Genomic DNA, 20,031 nt, shown 5'->3' with positions numbered 1-20,031 from the left:
TTCATTTCTATTCAAATTTCTTGGAATACTTATAAAATTTTCAGAGTAATATTACAATTTTTAAAACTATAATAGGATTTTAAAAACAAATTAAAAGCCAAAGATATTTAATATTTATTATAATTAACTATATCTAAAATAAAAATGATATTAATTTAATATTCTTTATCTTCTCGCCTAAACTGCGCAACGTCGGCTGGTGGTGATACCTTATCTTATCCACTAGCAACCAGCCCATCACGCAGTCGATCTCTAGAACTTATTATTATTATTTTTTTAATTCCCTTCAACTTTTCTTCTTCTTCTTCTTCTTCTTCTTCTTCTTCTTCATCTTCGATTCCAGTTCAACAATGGGGGAGAAGGATCTGAAGAACACGATTAGAAGAAGAATGGCCTCCATTTCCGGCCATCTCATTCCAATTCCACGAACTCCAAATCCTGACTCAATCCACCTCTCCGCCGCCTCAATCGACGACAGCTACCACCGCAAACACGGCGCCGTTTCAAATCATCCTGTCATCTGGAGCATCGCCGGCGACGACTCCGGCAAGGAATTCACCGACATCATCTACGAGAAGGCCGTCGGAGAAGCCATTGCGAAGGTTTCAATCGAGCTTCAAATTCGAGAGTTCGATCTCTGTGTTTATCTTTTTAATATTTGCAAATTTGTGTGCCCTAATTTTAGATCACGATCAATCGACCGGAGAGGAGAAATGCTTTCCGGCCGCAGACAATTAAAGAGCTCATACGAGCATTTAATGATGCCAGAGACGATAGTTCAATCGGAGTCATCATTCTTACTGGAAAGGTAAATTTGATTCTGTTAATTGTAATTAAGTTGCTTGATTACTGTAATTAAGAGTTAATTAGAAGTGTTTTTTAGTTAATTTCTTCGTGTGTTTATCGTAGGGAACAGAGGCGTTTTGCAGTGGAGGAGATCAAGCTTTGAGAAAGAAAGATGGTTATTCTGATTACGAAGATTTTGGTCGTCTTAATGTTTTGGATTTGCAGGTACCGACATGTCGTTCCATTTCTTTATAGGTTAAATTATAATTTTATCTCTATATTTTGGAGAAAGTTAGAATGGATGGTATTCACATTCAAGCTGCATCAAAAAGAGAAATACGGTTTTTGAAATTTATATCTTTGTTGAACTCTTCAATCCTTGAATTCCAGCTCGAATTACCAATAAATTGTAGACCACCCCTTGATCTTTCCTCCCATCAACTTTAGATTGGAGTGTGGATCCAAAATGAGCTCTAATTAAAGGAAATTTTAAGAGAGCTTATTTTATTTTCTTTTGGCGTCAAGAAGAAGAATTATTTCTTCCGAAAAAACCACTTGCATGCCCATTTCTCAACAAATTGAAGTTAAATATTTATTCAATCTAAGCATGCAAATTAGAATCCCCTTAATTTTGACACCAAACCATAAGTATCAATGGGATCAAGGTGGAAGAAGTGGGAAAACCCACTTTCTTCCTTTTTTTCAATCTTAAATTTAATTTTCAAAAACAAATATTTTGAAATTGAAAAATGATTTTCTCAAAATCATTTGAATTTGAATTTCAATAAATCCAAATTATAAAATGAATTTTAATTTTAGATAATATTAATTAATTCAAGTAATTAATTAAAAATTTTAATTAATTAAATTAATTTAATATCAAATATTAAATTAACAAAAAACCTATCCGGAACATACATCCACATTCACTTATACCATATTTAAATCCTATTTAATATTTTCCAACACTCCAATTTCGTTTAATTCAATAATTAAACGTGTAATTATATTGTATATTTAATAATTCTCCCATATCGAATTTGAATGTTTCAAATTCTACTATTCTAAGGTTTAGTCCATTTAGTTAGTAGGAGACCTAATGGACCTACAGATCATGAGCTTTAACAATCTGAGATTAATTGACTAAACTCTTTAAACCGAATTAACTAGATCACTCCACTAAAGTTCAGTAGTTGCACTCCTTTCATTGTGATATATTTTTGTCCACTCGATTTAACCATGATCAGTAAGTTGACCCTTTATAGGTTGTTCGTAATAATGGTTGGGTCAAAAGCTATTTTACTCCCGAAATTATATCTCGTTCCTTAAGTCCTATTGTTCCTCTGATGAACAATTGGTTTGTGATTAAATCACTAAACTGAGTCCCTCTCGAGCCAATGAGAGGGTGAGGCCCCTTGTTCAAGACCTGAAATCAGTACTTAAGGGAGCAACCTCTCTATTATCTCTAAAAGCGGGTATGAGTGAATTTCGTTTTGCACTCTATATCCTCAGTTATCTACCCGGTTTTTACCCCTGAAATGGGGAGCTTATTGAGCGCAACCTTCAACCAAGCAAATCTAAGGATAATCCTGAATAAATAGAAGTTCATAGTTAGCTCAAAATTAAGCTCAAGCTACCTAGGTCATCACTTTGAAATAGTTAGTCTCATATAGTAAAAACGTTATAAAGTAAGAGTGATTTATTTCTCGATCCAGTCTTACACAAACTCTTCGCACAGAACGCCCTCACTCGCATGTCTCCACATGAACGATTCAGGATTACATCGTTTATACTAAGTACAAAGTGGATCACATCCAATAGTGTTCCCATAATAAGGTACCTAGCCTTATCCGTATACTATAGACTGTTTTGGCTATCTACTTGAACTTGATTCATTCTTATGTCTCCACATCAAGTCCAAGTATTCATATAATAACTATGGATCTTTAGTTTATTGGATTTAGTTTTTACAAATGCAATTTATATATTGAATAAACCCCAATAACTTATTTATTGTAAATAGAATATGTTTAATTTTACAAATTGTGAGTTTTAGGACATACAACCCAACAAGAATATAGTTTTTTTGAGAAAAATACTTTTTTGTCCCTAAGTTTTTGGTCTAGTTTCTATTTAGTTTCTAAGTTTCAAAATGTTACATATTTAGTCTAAGTTTTGAGTTTGGTTTTAATTTAGTCTATAAGTTTCAAAATGCTACAATTTTACTATTGACATTTGAATCTTGTTTCAATTTGGTCCCTATTACACTTTTAACCTTCATTTTTTACTAAATATTCACTTTTTGTCTTTTGGAGTTAATTTAGTTAATAAATTAAAAATAGTTAAAAGAATTATAATTAATTAAGTTTCACTATTTTTATCATTTTAAAAATTTTACTTCTAATTATTTTTAATTAATTAATAAAAATTGACGTTTATGATTAAAAGTAAATATTTAATGAAAAATTGAGGTTAAAAAATGTAAAATATTGAAATCCATGGACCAAATTGAAACAAAATTTAAATCTATCGTAACATTTTGAAATTTAGGGACTAAATTGAAATAAAACTCAATATTTAAGGACTAAATGTGTGATATTTTAAAATCTAGAGACCAAAATAAAAACTAGAGGGTACAAAAAATGTATTATTATTACTGTTTTGTTTTAATGAGATTGCCCCCACAAATCATGGGAGATGGAACATCTTTCTCTAGGTGAATAGTAGCTAGCTACCCTTACATTGGTAGCTTCTATGATTTGATAAAATCTTCTTAAATAATTTTCATGGTAGAGTATTTGAGAGGTCTATCAAATCATATTAGGAAGAAATTTAAAATTTTCAAATTATAGGAATTAAATTCTAATTTATGGATGAATTTATATTCTAAACCTTTTTTATTTCATTTCCATTTTTTTAGATGTTAATTTATTTTCTTAATCCTTGATTAGGTCCAGATTCGTCGTCTTCCAAAACCAGTCATTGCAATGGTACAATTTCTCAATTCCCAATCCAATTCTTGTATGATATAATACTATGTTGTTCTAAAATCACCTCAGCTTTTACATTTTAATTTTGTTAAATTAAGGTTATTTCATTTCATAAGTACTTCTATTCTTTTAAATTTTCAAATATTACCATCAACCTTTTATTAAAAAAATTTAAAATTATATATAAATTTGTTAGAATTTTTAACAATATTTGAGATTTGAAACAAGGTGACATGATAAAAATAAAAATCGGAAATGAACATCGCCACGGTATTTCAAGTTTAGCACCTCCTAGGGTTGTTATACGGCCATTGGGTTAATATTGGAAATTTTGAAAAAAAGAATAGAGGTATTTTTGAAACCATGGTTAAACTAAAGTATTGTATTTTTTTTTTTTTTGTAATTTAATATTTTGATTTGGAAAAAAAAAAACATTTTTGACCCCTATATTTTGAGTTTAATTTCTATTTGATCCATAGAATTTAAAATGTAACACTTTTATCCTTAAATTTTGAATTTAAAAATATTACATTCTTATACTCTTTATAATTAACTATAGTTTTTACTTTGTCCAAATATTTCAATACTTCACACTACTATCATCAAATTCTTACTAATACTCATTTTGGTTGTTATGTGTTAACTTTCACTTAATTTATTTAAATAATTATGATGGAAAAATAATTAATTTTAATAGTCATAAAAAATTAGTAAAAAATAATTTAACTATTTAAAATAAATTAATTGATATTATAAACAATAGTAATGACTAAAAGTGAGTATTAAATAAAAAAATCAGATCAAGAATATAAAAATTTGAAACCTAGAGACGTAGTGAAAATAAAACTTTAAAATTCAACGCCTAAAATATAATATTTTAAAAAGTAAAGAACAAATAACATTTAAATAAAAAATAGAGATAAAAGTGTAATATTTTGATATATTATAAAATATATATATATATATTTTTCCCCATTTTATTAGGTGGCAGGTTATGCTGTTGGAGGAGGACATATTCTGCATATGGTTTGTGATTTAACCATTGCTGCAGAAAATGCAATATTTGGTCAAACTGGTCCTAAGGTAACACTTCAATTCTGAAAATGTGCTCAAATTTAAAGCCATTTGTACTTTCTTCTTCTGTGCTTCAATTTGAAGTGTTTTGCCCTTTAGGTGGGGAGCTTCGATGCTGGGTATGGAAGCTCCGTTATGTCCCGTTTGGTAACCAATTTTTCTAGATTTAGTTTTTTCAGTTTCGATACTGTTTTTGTGTCCCTGATTTTTTGGGGATTATTATTGTCAGGTTGGCCCCAAAAAGGCAAGAGAAATGTGGTTTCTTACCAGATTCTATTCCGCTTCTGAAGCTGATAAAATGGGCCTCGTCAATACTGTTGTTCCGGTGAGTTCCTCCGCCGCTGGCCTATTCTTTTCGTATTCCATTCTCAATATGCTCTAAAATCTGGTGTATTTTTAATTTAAATCTGGTTTATTTTTAATTTAGTATCTATTATAATTCGGGTCGTTTTCAACTATAGAAAAATGAACAAAAATATTTACAAAATATAACAAAATTATTAATGATAAACGCTGATAGACACTTATAGTTATATCAATATCATTAATAGTTTTAAAATTTTCTTATATCTTGTAAATATTTTCAACATTATTACCATTTGAAATAATTTTCACTTTGATTTTTAGCTTAGTTTAATTTGATATCTTATTATCGTTTACGAATAGTTTCTTATTGACTTAAAAAAAAAATCAAGGGAAAATTAATATTTTAATCTCAAGTTTTGAAAATATGTGTATTTGGTCCATACGTTTTTAAAATGTATCTTTTTAAGAATCCAGTTTTTAAGAATAGATACATTTAATCCTTGAATTTTCAAAATATATATTTTTCATCCTTTAGTTTTTAAGAACAAGTTTTAATGATTTTAATTAATTATATGATATTCAAAATGATGTTTTCAAATATAGTAAAATGAACCAAAATATTTACAAATATAATAAGATGTTATTGTCTATCAAATGACAGACACTAATAAACTACTATTATCTATCACTAATAAATATTGACATTGTTATATTTATAAATATTTTCAGCAGTTTTATCATTTAAAACTATTTCTCCATTTAAGATTAGAAAAATATTTTTAAAAATAATCTAAAAGAGAAGAGATAGCTTTTAAAAATTATTTTTTTAATTTAAAATGTGATATAATTATTTGAAATAATAATAATAAATTATTTGAGAGATATTTTAAATCTATTTTTAAAAGTACGGAGACCTAGATTTTGAACATAAACATTAAATTTTGTTTGGAAGGACAAAAACTTAAACTATTATCATGTGCACAAAAAAAAAATGTCACATTCAATTTTTAACTTTTTATTTTTTGTTTGAAGGACAAAAATTTTAAAAATATCTAATAAATCTTTAAACTTAATAGACTTTTTTGATATATTCACGATCAAAATTTTAAAAATTAATTTATACGTCGGAATATAAAATAAAATTTTACATGTAAGAGATAAACTAAACTTTCAAGTTAGGATCAAGACGTCTGTCAACCATTAATATTTAAAATTGTATCTAATTAATTAGAGATTTTTTTTTTCTAATAAATAATTCATTTTTAACCCATGATTAATGACTTGCCCCACAAACAATTGAAGTTTAACCGCGTTTTATGCAATATTGCGGTGGACATAAATTGGACCAAAAGCAATTAAAACAATTGGACCAAAAAATTGCAGTTTAATATCTTTAATTCATCAAACTCCGAACTGTGTTTTTCCTTCTTCAGGTGGATAAGCTGGAGAAAGAAACGATCAAATGGTGCAGAGAAATTCTAAGGAACAGTCCAACCGCCATCCGGGTGTTGAAATCGGCTCTCAATGCTGTCGATGACGGGCATGCAGGCCTTCAGGCCCTCGCCGGCGACGCCACGCTCATCTTTTATGGTACAGAAGAGAGTAATGAAGGAAGATCGGCGTATATGGAACGTCGGCCACCGGATTTCTCTAAATTTCCAAGGAAACCTTGATTTCAAAATTCAAATGGCCCTTGCATTTTGTCGCTGGGATGTAATTTTTAATTTAAATAATAATGAATTTATCTGATAGAAGGGAGAATCAAACTAACCTATGAGAGGGTAAACATTTGTTTTGAGATGATTTAGTTAATACGGTCTTTCAAATGTCAATGTTAATTGACAAGATCTTTTTTTAAAGGTTGAAGATTCGATCTCATCCCCTCTAATAAATATTAAAAAAAAAAAACTGAAAAATTAGTCGAGATAAAAATAATTTATTTAAAAAGAAAAATAGTTGAAGACAAACCCTTGCTAAGGGTGTTGTATGGGTTAGAGAGAGTTTTAAAAGAATTCAACTTTTTTGTAATACATTTTAATTTTAAGGACTTCTTGCAATGGTATAAGTAACAGAACTCCCAAGTTGTAGCAATTCAAATTCTTCATCCAACCATTCAATCAATAGGAGTGATAGACGGAGTATACAAAAAGTAGGATATTTAATAAACGACTCATGTAATACTTTTTTTTTCTAAGGCAATATGAAATCCGTGCATTGTAAGTTCTTCTCAATTGGGTCCAATCACGAACTTTTTAACTACAACATAAATACACGCTATTGAGCTAGAATTACTTAAGTTTCTAGTACCAAACTTACTCTTCAATCGATGATCGTAAAATGATTGAGATTGTGCTCATTATATAACATAAGTTAATTTTGTTAAAGTGTTACATTGGTAATTAGATTGAACGGGTTGAGGATATTTTACCGTTTTAAGAAGATTATTGAATTGGTAATACCTCTTTTTATGATCTATTTTGCCTAATTCAAAATTTTGGATTAAAAAGTGTACTTATATTTATAGGAAAATTATACTTTTAGTATTGAGGTTAGGTTAGGTTTAGAGACGTCCATGGCGAGGTGGGCCGGTGATGACTTCTCCGTGTCCATTCTCGATACTTATTTTATTTCCCATCATTGTAAAATTTTCTATAAAAAATGGGATGTTCTCCATGAAAAACTTAAGCGGTTGAGATTTCAAACTAAAAAATTTTGAGATTAAAAAGTAAAAGTTTAGAATTGAATGTATCTTTAAATTCGGTCCCGGGGTATTTTGTATAATATGTTTATAACATATTTTTTCAAAAAAGGAAGAAAATTACCCTTTGGGTAGCTCTTGCAAGAGTTAAGTTAATTTAACGTCTGCTTTTAATTTCCAGACTTCAAATTTGAATCACCAACGACCACAGGGCCATAACATTCAATTCCACGCGACATGCAGCACCACGTGGCGACTTTTAATTGGTTCAAAAATCAACGCGCTAAATAATATTAATTTCCAATTGTGAGCGAAAAGTCGAATGAAGCCAATCTTTGAGTTCTCAGACCTTTGACGTGTTGGATGCTGATTGGAAACTAATTGGATCTCCCACGGTGTCTGAAAAGGGTAGTTTCGTACTTTTATCTACCCTCGCCTTTCGGTTTATAATATATACAGGGATCCGGTAGAGATTTCTCCTTCCCACCGTCTCTCTTTTCTGTCTGTCGTAGATTCTCGGTGGTGCTTGTTGAAGGTAATGTTCTGTTTCCGAAATTCGTTCTCCTTTTCATTCTCGCTGTGATTCTATAGCCTTTCTGATATTGAGGTTCTTCAATTTCTGATGGTCATTGTGTTTTTTTCAATCTATAACGTATATGCTTCGTTTTCTAATACGAATTAGGCGTTTCTTTTGATTAGTACCATCATTTATTATTCCGATCTGTTCTTTAGCGATATATTTGTGGTTTAATTTTCTATTGGATGCATGAATTTCTTGGATGAGCTTCATATGTGGTCAATTTCCTGGCGATCTGAAGTTGCGATGTGATCTACCTTCAGATCCCTTCGAGTGAGCATTAGGGATGTGATTCCGTTAAATTGACGATCCTCAGCTACTTATTATTTTTCACCTTCATTTGATTGTTTGGTACTGGATTTCCATGTATAGTATGTTCTTGATTTTCATTTCCGGTGTCGCTATTTTATCTCGATCTTTGTCGCTATGGTTACCGATCTCATCTTTGGAATCTCGTAGGGATTTCTAGGTAGAGGCAGAGAATGGGGCTTACGTTCACAAAGCTTTTCAGTCGGCTTTTTGCCAAGAAGGAAATGCGAATTCTGATGGTTGGTCTTGATGCGGCTGGTAAGACAACTATCCTCTACAAGCTCAAGCTTGGCGAGATCGTCACAACAATCCCTACCATTGGTGAGTTTCTCTTTGCTTTTTAAGATGGAGTTAGTACATGATCTGTCTTTGATCTATGTGCCTGTGTGTATAGATAGATAGATAGATCCATATATAACCTGTTATTTGAGAAAGAAAGCTTGGGACATTTCTCATTTCTGCATTTTCTCTGGTTTTGTTACTAGGACTTCACAATTGGCAATAACCTTCATTTTGAGTTCACAATTTTCATCTGCTCATTAATGTACTACACTCTTCGTCTGTCAACCATATTAAATAGTAAACTTGTAACATTTTTTTTTTCATCTGGATAAATGTTTCCATAAAATGAGTATATAGTTTATGCTGAAGTCAGGAGTCATTCACTAGGTCGTTACCTCGATCAAAGGAGGAAGGAATAAATAAATGTCTCTCGACTATACCATGGTTTCATGCATTTTTCTTCATGTCGGTTTCATAATTTACTTCTGCTTAAGCAATTGGTTGTCTATTAACTCTATGATATGAAATATTAAACTGCCAAAATATTATTCAGTTGATTAATCTATATAAAAAGAAAAACAGAACACGACATTGTCAATAACAATTGTTACACGGACCGAAATAGTGAAATGTCTCTTGACACAATCTACTTTGTAGCATTTGTTTTGTGGAAGATCATAATTTAGCCTATGTCTTTTACTTGCAGGGTTTAATGTTGAGACTGTAGAGTACAAAAACATCAGCTTCACGGTCTGGGATGTTGGGGGTCAAGACAAGGTTTGAACTTCTGTCTTCTGTATCTATTGTTCTCCTGTCTGAGTGTGCATAGAATTAATTAAAATTTCTCCTGCTAGAATGTAGATTATTTGTTTAGTATTTGTAAATGTTTCAGTTATATACTTCTTGATTAAATTATGTTCTTAATTGGTTGTCCAACAGATTCGTCCCTTGTGGAGGCACTACTTCCAGAACACACAGGGTCTCATATTTGTTGTTGATAGCAATGACAGAGATCGAGTTGTTGAGGCCAGGGATGAATTGCATAGGATGTTGAATGAGGTATTACATACTAACTACCTAGTTTAATGAGCATCTGTCTGAAATCACTCATGAAGCTTGCTATATCACAGCTTTTTTTCTTTCGGAGTACTGTTCTAATTGTTCACAATTATCTATTTTCCTTTTTCTAAATTATTTTCCATCTCATTATTCAATTTTGAAATATCGATGATGTTGTTCGTATTATCCAATCATATCAAATGTAAATGCTCGTATTTTGTGATGATTATGGTATTAGGAGTGTATCAGATTCTAATAATAACTCATGTGATCCCAGGATGAGCTGCGAGATGCAGTTCTGCTTGTGTTTGCTAACAAACAAGATCTTCCTAATGCAATGAATGCTGCTGAGATCACCGACAAGCTTGGTCTCCACTCTCTCCGCCAGCGTCACTGGTAGGCTTTGTTGTCTTTATTCTGAATATAAAATTTCCCTTCTGTTTTTCTTGGCTTACTCAGATCCAAACTTCATTCATCTTCAGGTACATCCAGAGCACTTGCGCCACCTCTGGAGAGGGGCTTTATGAGGGGTTGGATTGGCTCTCCAACAACATTGCTAACAAGGTAAATATTAACACATTGCTCCGATTTACCAAGTGTTTAGAACTCTGCTATACAGGCAAAACCTTATATCAATGTTGCATCAACATTTATGGGATGTTTGGATTGACTAGAGAAAAAAATATTTTTCAAAAAAGTAATTTTTATTTAAATTCTTTTGATAAAAACTGTTTAAAATATACTCAAAAGTGTTTTAAAAGCTATTTTAAGTGGTTTTCAAACTCTTCAATTTTTTTCAAAATAACTTATTTTCAAAATTAAATATTTTTAAACCAAACACACTCACGAAAGGCGTAACAATCTGGGCATTGTCTCCTTGAGCCTGCTAGTGCCATTGATCGGGCTGAACTCTTACCGGCAAGTGTATTCAAAATTTTACTAAGAAAAAAATCGATGTGCAATCTTGTTTTTTCCTAACCCTTCTACGGAAAAACGAGGAAAGGATTACATTTTCTTTCACTCTATTACTATGTACTGACATTCTGTGGAGCCACTACTTACATCTCTATGCATATGCTCCTATTGTATGCAGGCATAAGGATATCGAACAGTTGCTTCTGAGACTCGCAGTTCTGGATGCAGGGTGAATATTATCTAATTTTTTCATGGGGCACCTTATAAAAGAGGTTATCGTTTTCATTTTTTTTTCTCATTCTGTTTACGGGAGCTTTTAGCAAACAATTTGTCATTATACTGTAATATCAGAATGGTTAGCCTTGGTTATTGTGTTTCGGGCTCTTTTTTGGGGCTTTACTTGCTGTTCTTTTCTTTCGATTTCTAGCTGAAACTAGTTGATGTATCATTCCATATGTTGGATTTGTCTCATAACCCATTCTTTTGTTGCTACCGTTTCAATTTCGTTTGCATGAATAGTAATAAATCACAATGCCGCCTAATTAAGTGTCAAGATTAACTTTTCGAAGTATTATTCCCCAAGTAATTTTTAATCACAATCAATTCTTTCCAGTTTAAGATGAATCCAAGCATCGATTACCCGACGTATTTTTGAAATATAGTCGATATATAATGTTGCCATATTTTCCTTCAGAGGCGAAAACCCAGTAGCAAAGTTTCTCACGTTAAAATTTTTAAATCCAATTTAAAGTCGGTTTTATATTAACTCATGAGGGCTGTGTTATGGTCATGATTCTGAAATAACTTGCTAATTTGCTGTATTTTGTGTGACACTAATAGTGGGAGAGCATATGAGCATTTTTTAGATTGATTTTGATCGGGTAAAATTTGTTTTTGCCAGGCTTGAAATCACTTTAAAATGTATATTTTAGACTTGATTGGTAATTATTTTATTTTTAATTTTTATAAATTAATTATATTTTCTTTACATTTTTTATAATATTTTGCATCTTTTGCATTTTAGTAAGTAAGAATTGAATTCTTAACCTAATTTTAAATTTATTATTATTATTTTATTTTTTATTTTTATTTTTTTTAGTTTTTAAAACATTAGTTTGGGTTTTGAAATAGTTTTTAAAACTTAGATAACAAAACAAGAAATTTAGGGGGCTGTTAATAGGATCATGAAGCGTAAAGAGGGTTGAGTTAAAAAATGTTGGAGCGTAATGAGTGTAATATTATAAATTGGATTCAAAATGCTCAATCCAAACATAGTTTTGGATTACATTCGAAATCCATCCCATTCTAGCAAAACAAACAGTCTATTAAAAGTAGGAAAAAAATATTTCTAGGCTTAATTTAAAAACCTTAGACCCCGTTTGGTAATCATTTTTTTTTAAAAATTAAGTTTATGATACTAATTTCACCTCCAAAATTCTTCATTTGTTATCTACTTAAAAAGTTGATTTTAAAAAGTTGTTTTTGTTTTTTGAATTTGGCTAAAAATTGAACAAAAATACAAATCATAGTAAGAAATGTGGATCACATAAGCTTAATTTAAAAAAAATAGTTACCAAACGAAACCTTAACTATCCAGAATTTATTCTAACACTTTCAGATATTATTCATACCACAAAAATGATTATAAATAGAGACACAAGGGAATTTCTGGCTCGGGCCGCGTGGTTATGGGCATAGGCATGGACCAATCTGTTCATATCTCTTTCTTGATTGCGAAGCCGAAATGCAAATCAGGCTGGCCTTGGAAGGATATGGTTGTGATTTATGAATTAAGAAACCAATTCCATTCCTCTTGAACCCAAATTCCATTGGCATAAAGGAATATATAGGGCATCCAATTCCTGGTAGGCATTTTCTTTGTTTCCTGTGGACCAAGATGTTTTGACCCCATGCCAATTTGCCAAACCAATCCTAGACACTCACTTCACTTCTAACCATTGGAAAGAACACACACCCGAATGCCTCTCGCGCCCATGCGAGGCTTTCTCCACGCTCGAAACCTCGCATGGGTGTGCAGGCAACATCATCCACATTATGGACAATCTCTTTCTCTATCTATATCATTCTCATGATCATCAACTTGCAACTTGTATTACATTATCAACTATAATGACCTGCTAAAATTTCTTTTTTTTGGTGTCTTTTCTTTGTGAAAAAAAGTTAACAAATATAATCTAATGCATGTTTAGGAGTAATTTTGAAATGATTGAAATCACTTTTCTCATGTTTAAAATTACTACGAAAAACACTTTTAATCATTCAAAATCAATTTAAAGTTTAATTTTAAATTTTTTAAATATATTTTTCATATTATTGAAATTGATTTTGAATTTTTAGAATCACCACCAAACATGTCGATACACATTTCTTAATTTTCAATTTTGAAGACTTTTGAAGTGTTTACTTTTCAGCATGATGGGCTCTCCTCTTGTCCCCTCTCTCCAAGCCATCATTTATCAAGTGAAAGAATTGCTCTTGACAATGATGCCACATGACTACAAACTTTCCTAAAGTTGACATCTAGTTGGCATGCAGCCAATATTTTAATTATTTTTTTTAGCCTCTCTCAATTTCATCTTTATTGGTTTAGAAATTAATATTAGAGACTGATGTTTTTTTTTTTTTTTTTTCAGTAATTCAAAGCTTCCTTTTCCCCTCTCTCCACAGTTAAAAATTGGTAGGGTAGCCATATTGTTGAGGTCTATTTGAATTGGCTTTTTAAATAATTGATACATAGATTGACGATTGTTTAAGGTTGTCAAACTTATAAATGAGTTGATTTATAAAAGAATTCATATCGGTGTGGTGTCGAGTCTCACACACCAATATTTGAATTAATAAATTAAGTCAAAGTTAAAAAATAAATTTTCCAACAAACAGAAAGAAGACCGAAGAAAAATATATACATAGAAAAGTCGTATTTTGATTTTCTTGATAACTATGACATTGACTCTTTAAAAGTTTAAAATAGTTTCTCCAAACTTCATGGATGAAAATATTTAAGAGAGAATATGTTTAATGTTTGGTGGAAATTAAGCTAGTTAATCATGATTCATTACCATGGATGATATTTTCAAAAAATGGATCTCCATCAAAGCACATGAGAATCTTCTCCATATAATTGTGATTGACATTAATTGCCTTGAACACATCAGCTTCATTGCCATTGCCTTCAGGTGTTGTTTCTTCTACAACATTTCAATTCAACCCAATGGCCCATATCCTTTCCCTTTCCCTTTTTTGGCCCTATTCATTTCTTAACTCCCACCATTTTCAAGCTAGAAAAATCAAACCACAAGCAAATCAAAGAGAAAGATAAAAAGAAAAAATCGACAATTACATAGCTATATTCACAGATAAAAAAAATAGTAATTTTATTATCTTAAAAAAAACATAGTAAATGATACAAAGATAATGTACAAGCCGGATTAAGAGATTTTAAGTATGATAATCCTCTTAGACTCTAAACAGAATAGACTCAAAACAAAGGTCCAAAATGAAAACATAAACATAATCTCAATATAATTTAGGTTTCAAGAGTGTTGCCCCTAAACCTCTCATCACGGGGCTTTGCCCCTAGACCATGATTCGCCAAGGTCCTATGCTTGATCATTCGAAACGTCAAATAACAACTTCAAGGCGTCTCAATAGTTAAGCTAACTACTTTCATTTTCTTTTATATTGCTTTGTTAAGCAAAATAATGGCATTGCAAAAACCATTAAACATTTATGGACAGAGATTAAGGACCTATTTAGATTGACTAAAAAAATATTTTTCAAAAAGTCATTTTTATTTAAACATTTTCTATAAATTTTAAAAATAAGAATAACGAGACTGCACCTAATCATATACATTTTTTTTTTCACACAGAAAAATAAAAAATAATTCATTTTTTTTAAAAAAAAATATTTGCAATGTGACAAATTTTTATTGAGCAGTTGATTGGGCTACACTTTGCACAAAGATAGGTACAATCTAAGCAACACAACATCTAAGTTTTTCTCTTAAAAAAAAAAAACACTAATTTGTTTGACAACGAGCTATTCTTATATTCAAATTTATTTGGGTTGTTACATACTTTATTAATGACAAATTATTATAAAAGACAACTACAAAATACCATAAACTAATAATTTTTAAAAATGGTCAATGGAGTTGGTTGTCACGGGAGTTGGTGGTGGTGGTGATTGAAGTTGGTCTGTGGAGGGTGGTGCTAACCACAACATAGTAGAAACGAGATAGATGACTTTTGATGATATTTTGATAATTTTAAGAATTATATAAATGAGAGAGATTAACCATCAAACACTAAAAAATCATTTCTGTAAAAATTGATTTCAAGTATTTATCATAAACCAACTTATTTTATAAATTTTTTTTTTCAAAAACTATTTTGAGTGATATCTAACTTTTTTAAAATTATTTTTTTTTAGATTAAGTACTTGAAAAGTTAAATCAAGTAAAATATCATAAAAAATATTGAACATTATTTTTATTAATATGAATGCTTTTTCATGGCCCATATTTTACTCTAATTTAGATATAAATAATTACATAATAATTTTTTCATTCATCATGATAATTACATGATGCACATAAAATAGAAATGGCCAAATTCCTAGTTTGTGGAATCTTCACCTTCCTTTTCCATTAACCAATCATCTTCATAATCATCAATAATCAGAAAACGACCAAAACTTTTCATTTCAGTTTCATTACACTCGCATTTGCATTTGCATTTGCATTTGCATTTCCACCTATATAAAAGCCAACACCGAATCTCGCTCCATTTCAAGTCCAAAAAAACACACCCAATAATATTAATTAATTAATATTTCCCTCGCTTTTGGGAGTTCAAAAAATGGCCCCAGAACTCCAAGAGAATGTCCCCGCTGGCGTTGGTGGAGCCACCGTCAGCTCGGAGAGAGCATACGTGACGTTCTTAGCGGGAAATGGAGACTACGTGAAAGGGGTGGCGGGATTGGCAAAAGGGTTGCGAAAGGTGGCCACTGCTTACCCTCTGGTGGTGGCAGTGCTACCAGATGTTCCGGCAGAGCATCGGGAGATTTTGAAAGCTCAGGATTGCATTATTCGAGAAATTGAACCCATTTATCCTCCCGAAAATCAAATCCAATTTGCCATGGCCTATTATGTCATCAACTACTCCAAACTTCGGATTTGGAACGTAAGTGCAAACATTCATAATTATTTGAGTAAAAATTATTCAATGAATTCATTGCATTAATAATCATTGGAGGGTAATTATTTTAAAGGATAAAATTGTTAAAAAATAATTTTTAAATATAGTAAAATGTCATGTAGTGATAGATATTGATAGATACTGATGATATTAATAGACATCTATTAGTAACATTAACGTCTATTACTGATAAATGATGACATTATACCATATTTATATATAAATTAGCCATTTTCTTAAATTTAAAAACAACTCATCATTCTAACAACTATCAGACGTAATTAAAATTCAAGTGTTCTAAACTCATCTTTTCAAAAATTTTCCAATAGAGCAAAATTGTTGGCCAATATTTATAGAAATTCCCTTGATCATCGTAATATTTATTCATTTGATTGAATTTATGACGTGGGATGATCGACGCCTTGCATTCCATAATGCAAAAGAGGTTCCAAAACGTCGAGAAAAAAACATACGAGAATTGCACTCCATAATTAAAATTATAAGTTTAGGCTTCAAAACTTAGATTTTATATCTATTTAGTCTCCATTTTTTAAATATATCTATTAGTAGATCTTTTAAACTTTTAATTTTGTATTAATTTTTTTTTAAATATAAATCAAGTTTTCAATTTTTTTTAATCTAATAGATCCTGAATTTGTGTTCTAATCATTTGCTTCTTTGATATTTTTTTTAACATTCAAATATACACCTACAATACACAAAAATTGAAAAATTGAAATTTGGTTAGATGTAAATTTCAAATTTAATTATATCTAATTGATCAATTGATTTTTAAAGGATAATAGTTGTGTACATCCCAAAATATGTATTCTCTCTCATCACTCACATAAAAAAATAAAATATTTAAAAAAAGAAATAAGAAGAATTTGTTACAAGACAAATTATGATTGAATACAATTTAGTGAGACATAAGAAAATAGAAACTATCAGGATACACCTAACTATTTTTTATTCTTAAATATGCTATTAAACATAAAGTTAAAAGCTCAATGATCCCATCAAAAGTCTGTATACTTTTACACATTTTTGAAAGTTCAAGAACCAAATAAACATAAACTTCAAAATGAAGTTAGAGACTAAACTCGAAATGAATTAGAAAAAGAACAATACTTGAATTTGAGTGCATCACAAGTAACATTTATCTTTTTACAACCTATTCCACCAACTACATGAAAGGAAAAAAAACTCAACACATGATAGGTGATTATGATTAAACAATTAGATATAAATTACACAAAAATAGACGCATCCGAGTATTTTAATTATTAAAAATGTAAACATTTGGATGAATGGGGTATTTCTTTTATGCAGTTTGTGGAGTACAAAAAGATGATATATTTAGATGGAGACATCCAAGTATACGAAAACATAGACCATTTATTCGAGGAGCCAGATGGTCATTTATACGCCGTAATGGACTGCTTTTGCGAGAAAACATGGAGCCATTCCCCACAATACAAGATCGGCTACTGCCAGCAATGCCCCGATAGAGTCCAATGGCCTGCCGCCTCCGGTCCGCCGCCGCCGTTGTACTTCAATGCCGGAATGTTCGTGTTCGAGCCGAGCCGCGAAACCTACGACTCGCTTCTGGAGACTCTTCGTGTGACGCCGCCGACTCCTTTTGCAGAGCAGGATTTTCTGAACATGTTCTTTGGGAAGGTTTATAAGCCCATTCCTCCTACTTATAATTTGGTTTTGGCTATGCTGTGGCGCCATCCTGAAAATGTTCGTGATCTTTCCAATGTTAAAGTTGTTCATTACTGTGCTGCTGTAAGCTTTCTTTTTCTCCCTTTTATTTTGTATAATGATTAGCTGCACCTAATCTCATACTCTTTTTCTTTTTACACACAATTTTTTTTATTAAAAATCATTTAAAGAAACAAAAAACTACCATGTGACAGTTTTTTACAAAACAATGGTATATATTTTGTTTTTTTGTTACTACAAATATTTTCATGGATTCTAACCTAAATTTTGAAAATTAGAATGGTAGATTTTGATTTTGAAAATTAAACTTAAAAAAATATATTTTTTTAAAAAATTTTAAATACTTTTTAGAAGTGTTTTAAAAGGTCAAGTAAGTTTTTTATTTTTTGATTTATTTTTTGAATTTAGTTAAGAATTCATTGTTTAGCTAGGAAAGATGAAAATAATATAATAATATATGATTAAGAAGTCGAAAGAAAGTATGCATATGTTTTAAAAAAAAAATTAAAATAATTGTCAAAAAAGAGTTTTAATGTTACTATTTGGCTTTTGTTATTCATTTTCATAAAATTCAACCCAAATTCTGAGAATTAAGATAGAAATTAGTTTTTAAAATTTGATTAAGATTTCATATGCACTAACAAAGAAAAATAGATGTTGATTATATATATATATATATATATATATATATATATATATATTTATTTTTTGAAATTCGAAAAATGCTTTAATTATATTTTACATATGGAATATCATTGGTTTTTTTTTTTTTTTTAAAAAAAAATTATTAACACATTCTAGATTTTCATTTATTTAAATGAAAATAGGTTTGGAAATGGAAATTGCCCCACACATATATAAAGAATTTGTTCTATTTGTTTGAGATTAAATTATCGAAAAAGAAAAGGGAATAATTCTCTATGTGAATCCACTTCCTAAAAGAATAGAAACCTAAAAAGAAAATAATTCATATTAAAAAATATGAGCATTTATTTTTATTTACTTTTTAAAATAGGGATCGAAACCATGGAGGTACACGGGAAAAGAAGCAAACATGGAGAGAGACGACATCAAAATGTTGGTGGCAAAATGGTGGGACATTTATAACGACACGTCGCTCGATTTGAAGTCTACAAACGACGTCGTTAAGGAAGGAGATGAGGCCCAAGCTCAAGCCCAAGCACTGCCCAAATTCTCAATATTGGGCTCCATTCCTGAGCCCAATATTGCCTATGTCCCTGCACCATCTGCTGCTTGATGAATTCATACCACACTATTTTATATTTACTTTATTTTCCCTTTAAAACTTTACAATTTTATATTTATATGCAATTTTTTCTGAATTATAAGTGTATCTACTTAAACAAAAATTTCGATACCAATTTATCTCGAAGCTCATCCAAAAAGATGAAAGAAAAAAAAAGAGAAGAGAAGGACAAACTTTTATTTTATTATTGTTATTATTATTATTTTTGGGTTTAAGATATGAATGTAATTTTATGATGATGAAATATAGTTGTGAATAAATGAGAAGTAACATTCTCTCTTTATGTTTCTTGTTTCCAGAATTAAAGGGATATAGATTTGTTTACAATGTCAAGTTAACAAATGCCAGATTGAACTATACTAGTTTTGGCAAATTATTTTGAATGTTACTATGTTCATGTATTCATGTAGTTGGATGTTACTATTATATGGAAAGAAAAGTTGAGGCTAATAACTATAGATTTTAGGTTCAATATTTAATCTATACTCATGAATTTTGTTGATTGTATTAGTTTGGCCGTAGATTAATAATTGTATAAATTTAAATCTTGAACTTTCCTACATGTATCAATTTAATTCATCTATTATCTTTTAGTTGAATAAATATCGTGTGAGATTTATGATTTGATCTAACCTCTAAACTTACATAAACGAATCAATTTAGGATATCAATTAAAAATTTCTTTGAAAATTGTCCAAACAAATTATAATCATCCATTTTATTAAATCAACATTTGAAAAAGTCTACACGTGTAAGAATTAATGCATTGATGATTTTCAAACATAATCCAGGTAAAGGTTCTAATTCAATTCACTTAT

At 30.2% G+C, this 20,031-nt stretch overlaps 3 protein-coding genes across 5 annotated transcripts; all 3 read left to right on the top strand.

Moving 5' to 3' along the window:
* The first annotated feature begins 135 nt into the window (after positions 1 to 135).
* ECHID (enoyl-CoA hydratase/isomerase D) lies at positions 136 to 7,015 on the top strand. Its single transcript, XM_039037434.2, has 8 exons — positions 136 to 602; positions 686 to 808; positions 910 to 1,011; positions 3,738 to 3,776; positions 4,761 to 4,859; positions 4,950 to 4,997; positions 5,080 to 5,175; positions 6,590 to 7,015. Exons 1-8 carry the CDS (start codon positions 351 to 353, stop codon positions 6,827 to 6,829), a joined length of 999 nt encoding a protein of 332 aa, XP_038893362.1. The 5' UTR covers positions 136 to 350; the 3' UTR covers positions 6,830 to 7,015.
* Positions 7,016 to 8,219: 1,204 nt separating this feature from the next.
* Positions 8,220 to 11,497, top strand: LOC120082104 (ADP-ribosylation factor 2). Of its 3 annotated transcripts, none has more exons than XM_039037332.2 (7): positions 8,220 to 8,389; positions 8,891 to 9,061; positions 9,729 to 9,799; positions 9,962 to 10,081; positions 10,359 to 10,477; positions 10,564 to 10,645; positions 11,175 to 11,497. In XM_039037332.2, exons 2-7 carry the CDS (start codon positions 8,914 to 8,916, stop codon positions 11,178 to 11,180), a joined length of 546 nt encoding a protein of 181 aa, XP_038893260.1. In that variant the 5' UTR covers positions 8,220 to 8,389; positions 8,891 to 8,913; the 3' UTR covers positions 11,181 to 11,497. The 3 variants fall into 3 exon arrangements, with proteins under 3 accessions (XP_038893260.1, XP_038893261.1, XP_090172068.1); XM_039037333.2 differs by having other exon boundaries at positions 8,252 to 8,389; positions 8,901 to 9,061; XM_090315942.1 differs by having other exon boundaries at positions 8,334 to 8,782.
* A 4,093-nt stretch (positions 11,498 to 15,590) lies between these two features.
* Positions 15,591 to 19,496, top strand: LOC120080898 (galactinol synthase 1-like). Its single transcript, XM_039035567.2, has 3 exons — positions 15,591 to 16,203; positions 17,551 to 18,009; positions 18,962 to 19,496. Exons 1-3 carry the CDS (start codon positions 15,880 to 15,882, stop codon positions 19,202 to 19,204), a joined length of 1,026 nt encoding a protein of 341 aa, XP_038891495.1. The 5' UTR covers positions 15,591 to 15,879; the 3' UTR covers positions 19,205 to 19,496.
* Positions 19,497 to 20,031: the final 535 nt, after the last annotated feature.

Source organism: Benincasa hispida, chromosome 7, assembly GCF_027475165.1.
Source record: "Benincasa hispida cultivar pf3 chromosome 7, pf3_genome.v1.1, whole genome shotgun sequence".
NCBI lineage: Eukaryota > Viridiplantae > Streptophyta > Magnoliopsida > Cucurbitales > Cucurbitaceae > Benincasa > Benincasa hispida.
This window is presented reverse-complemented; position numbering and strand designations above follow the sequence as displayed.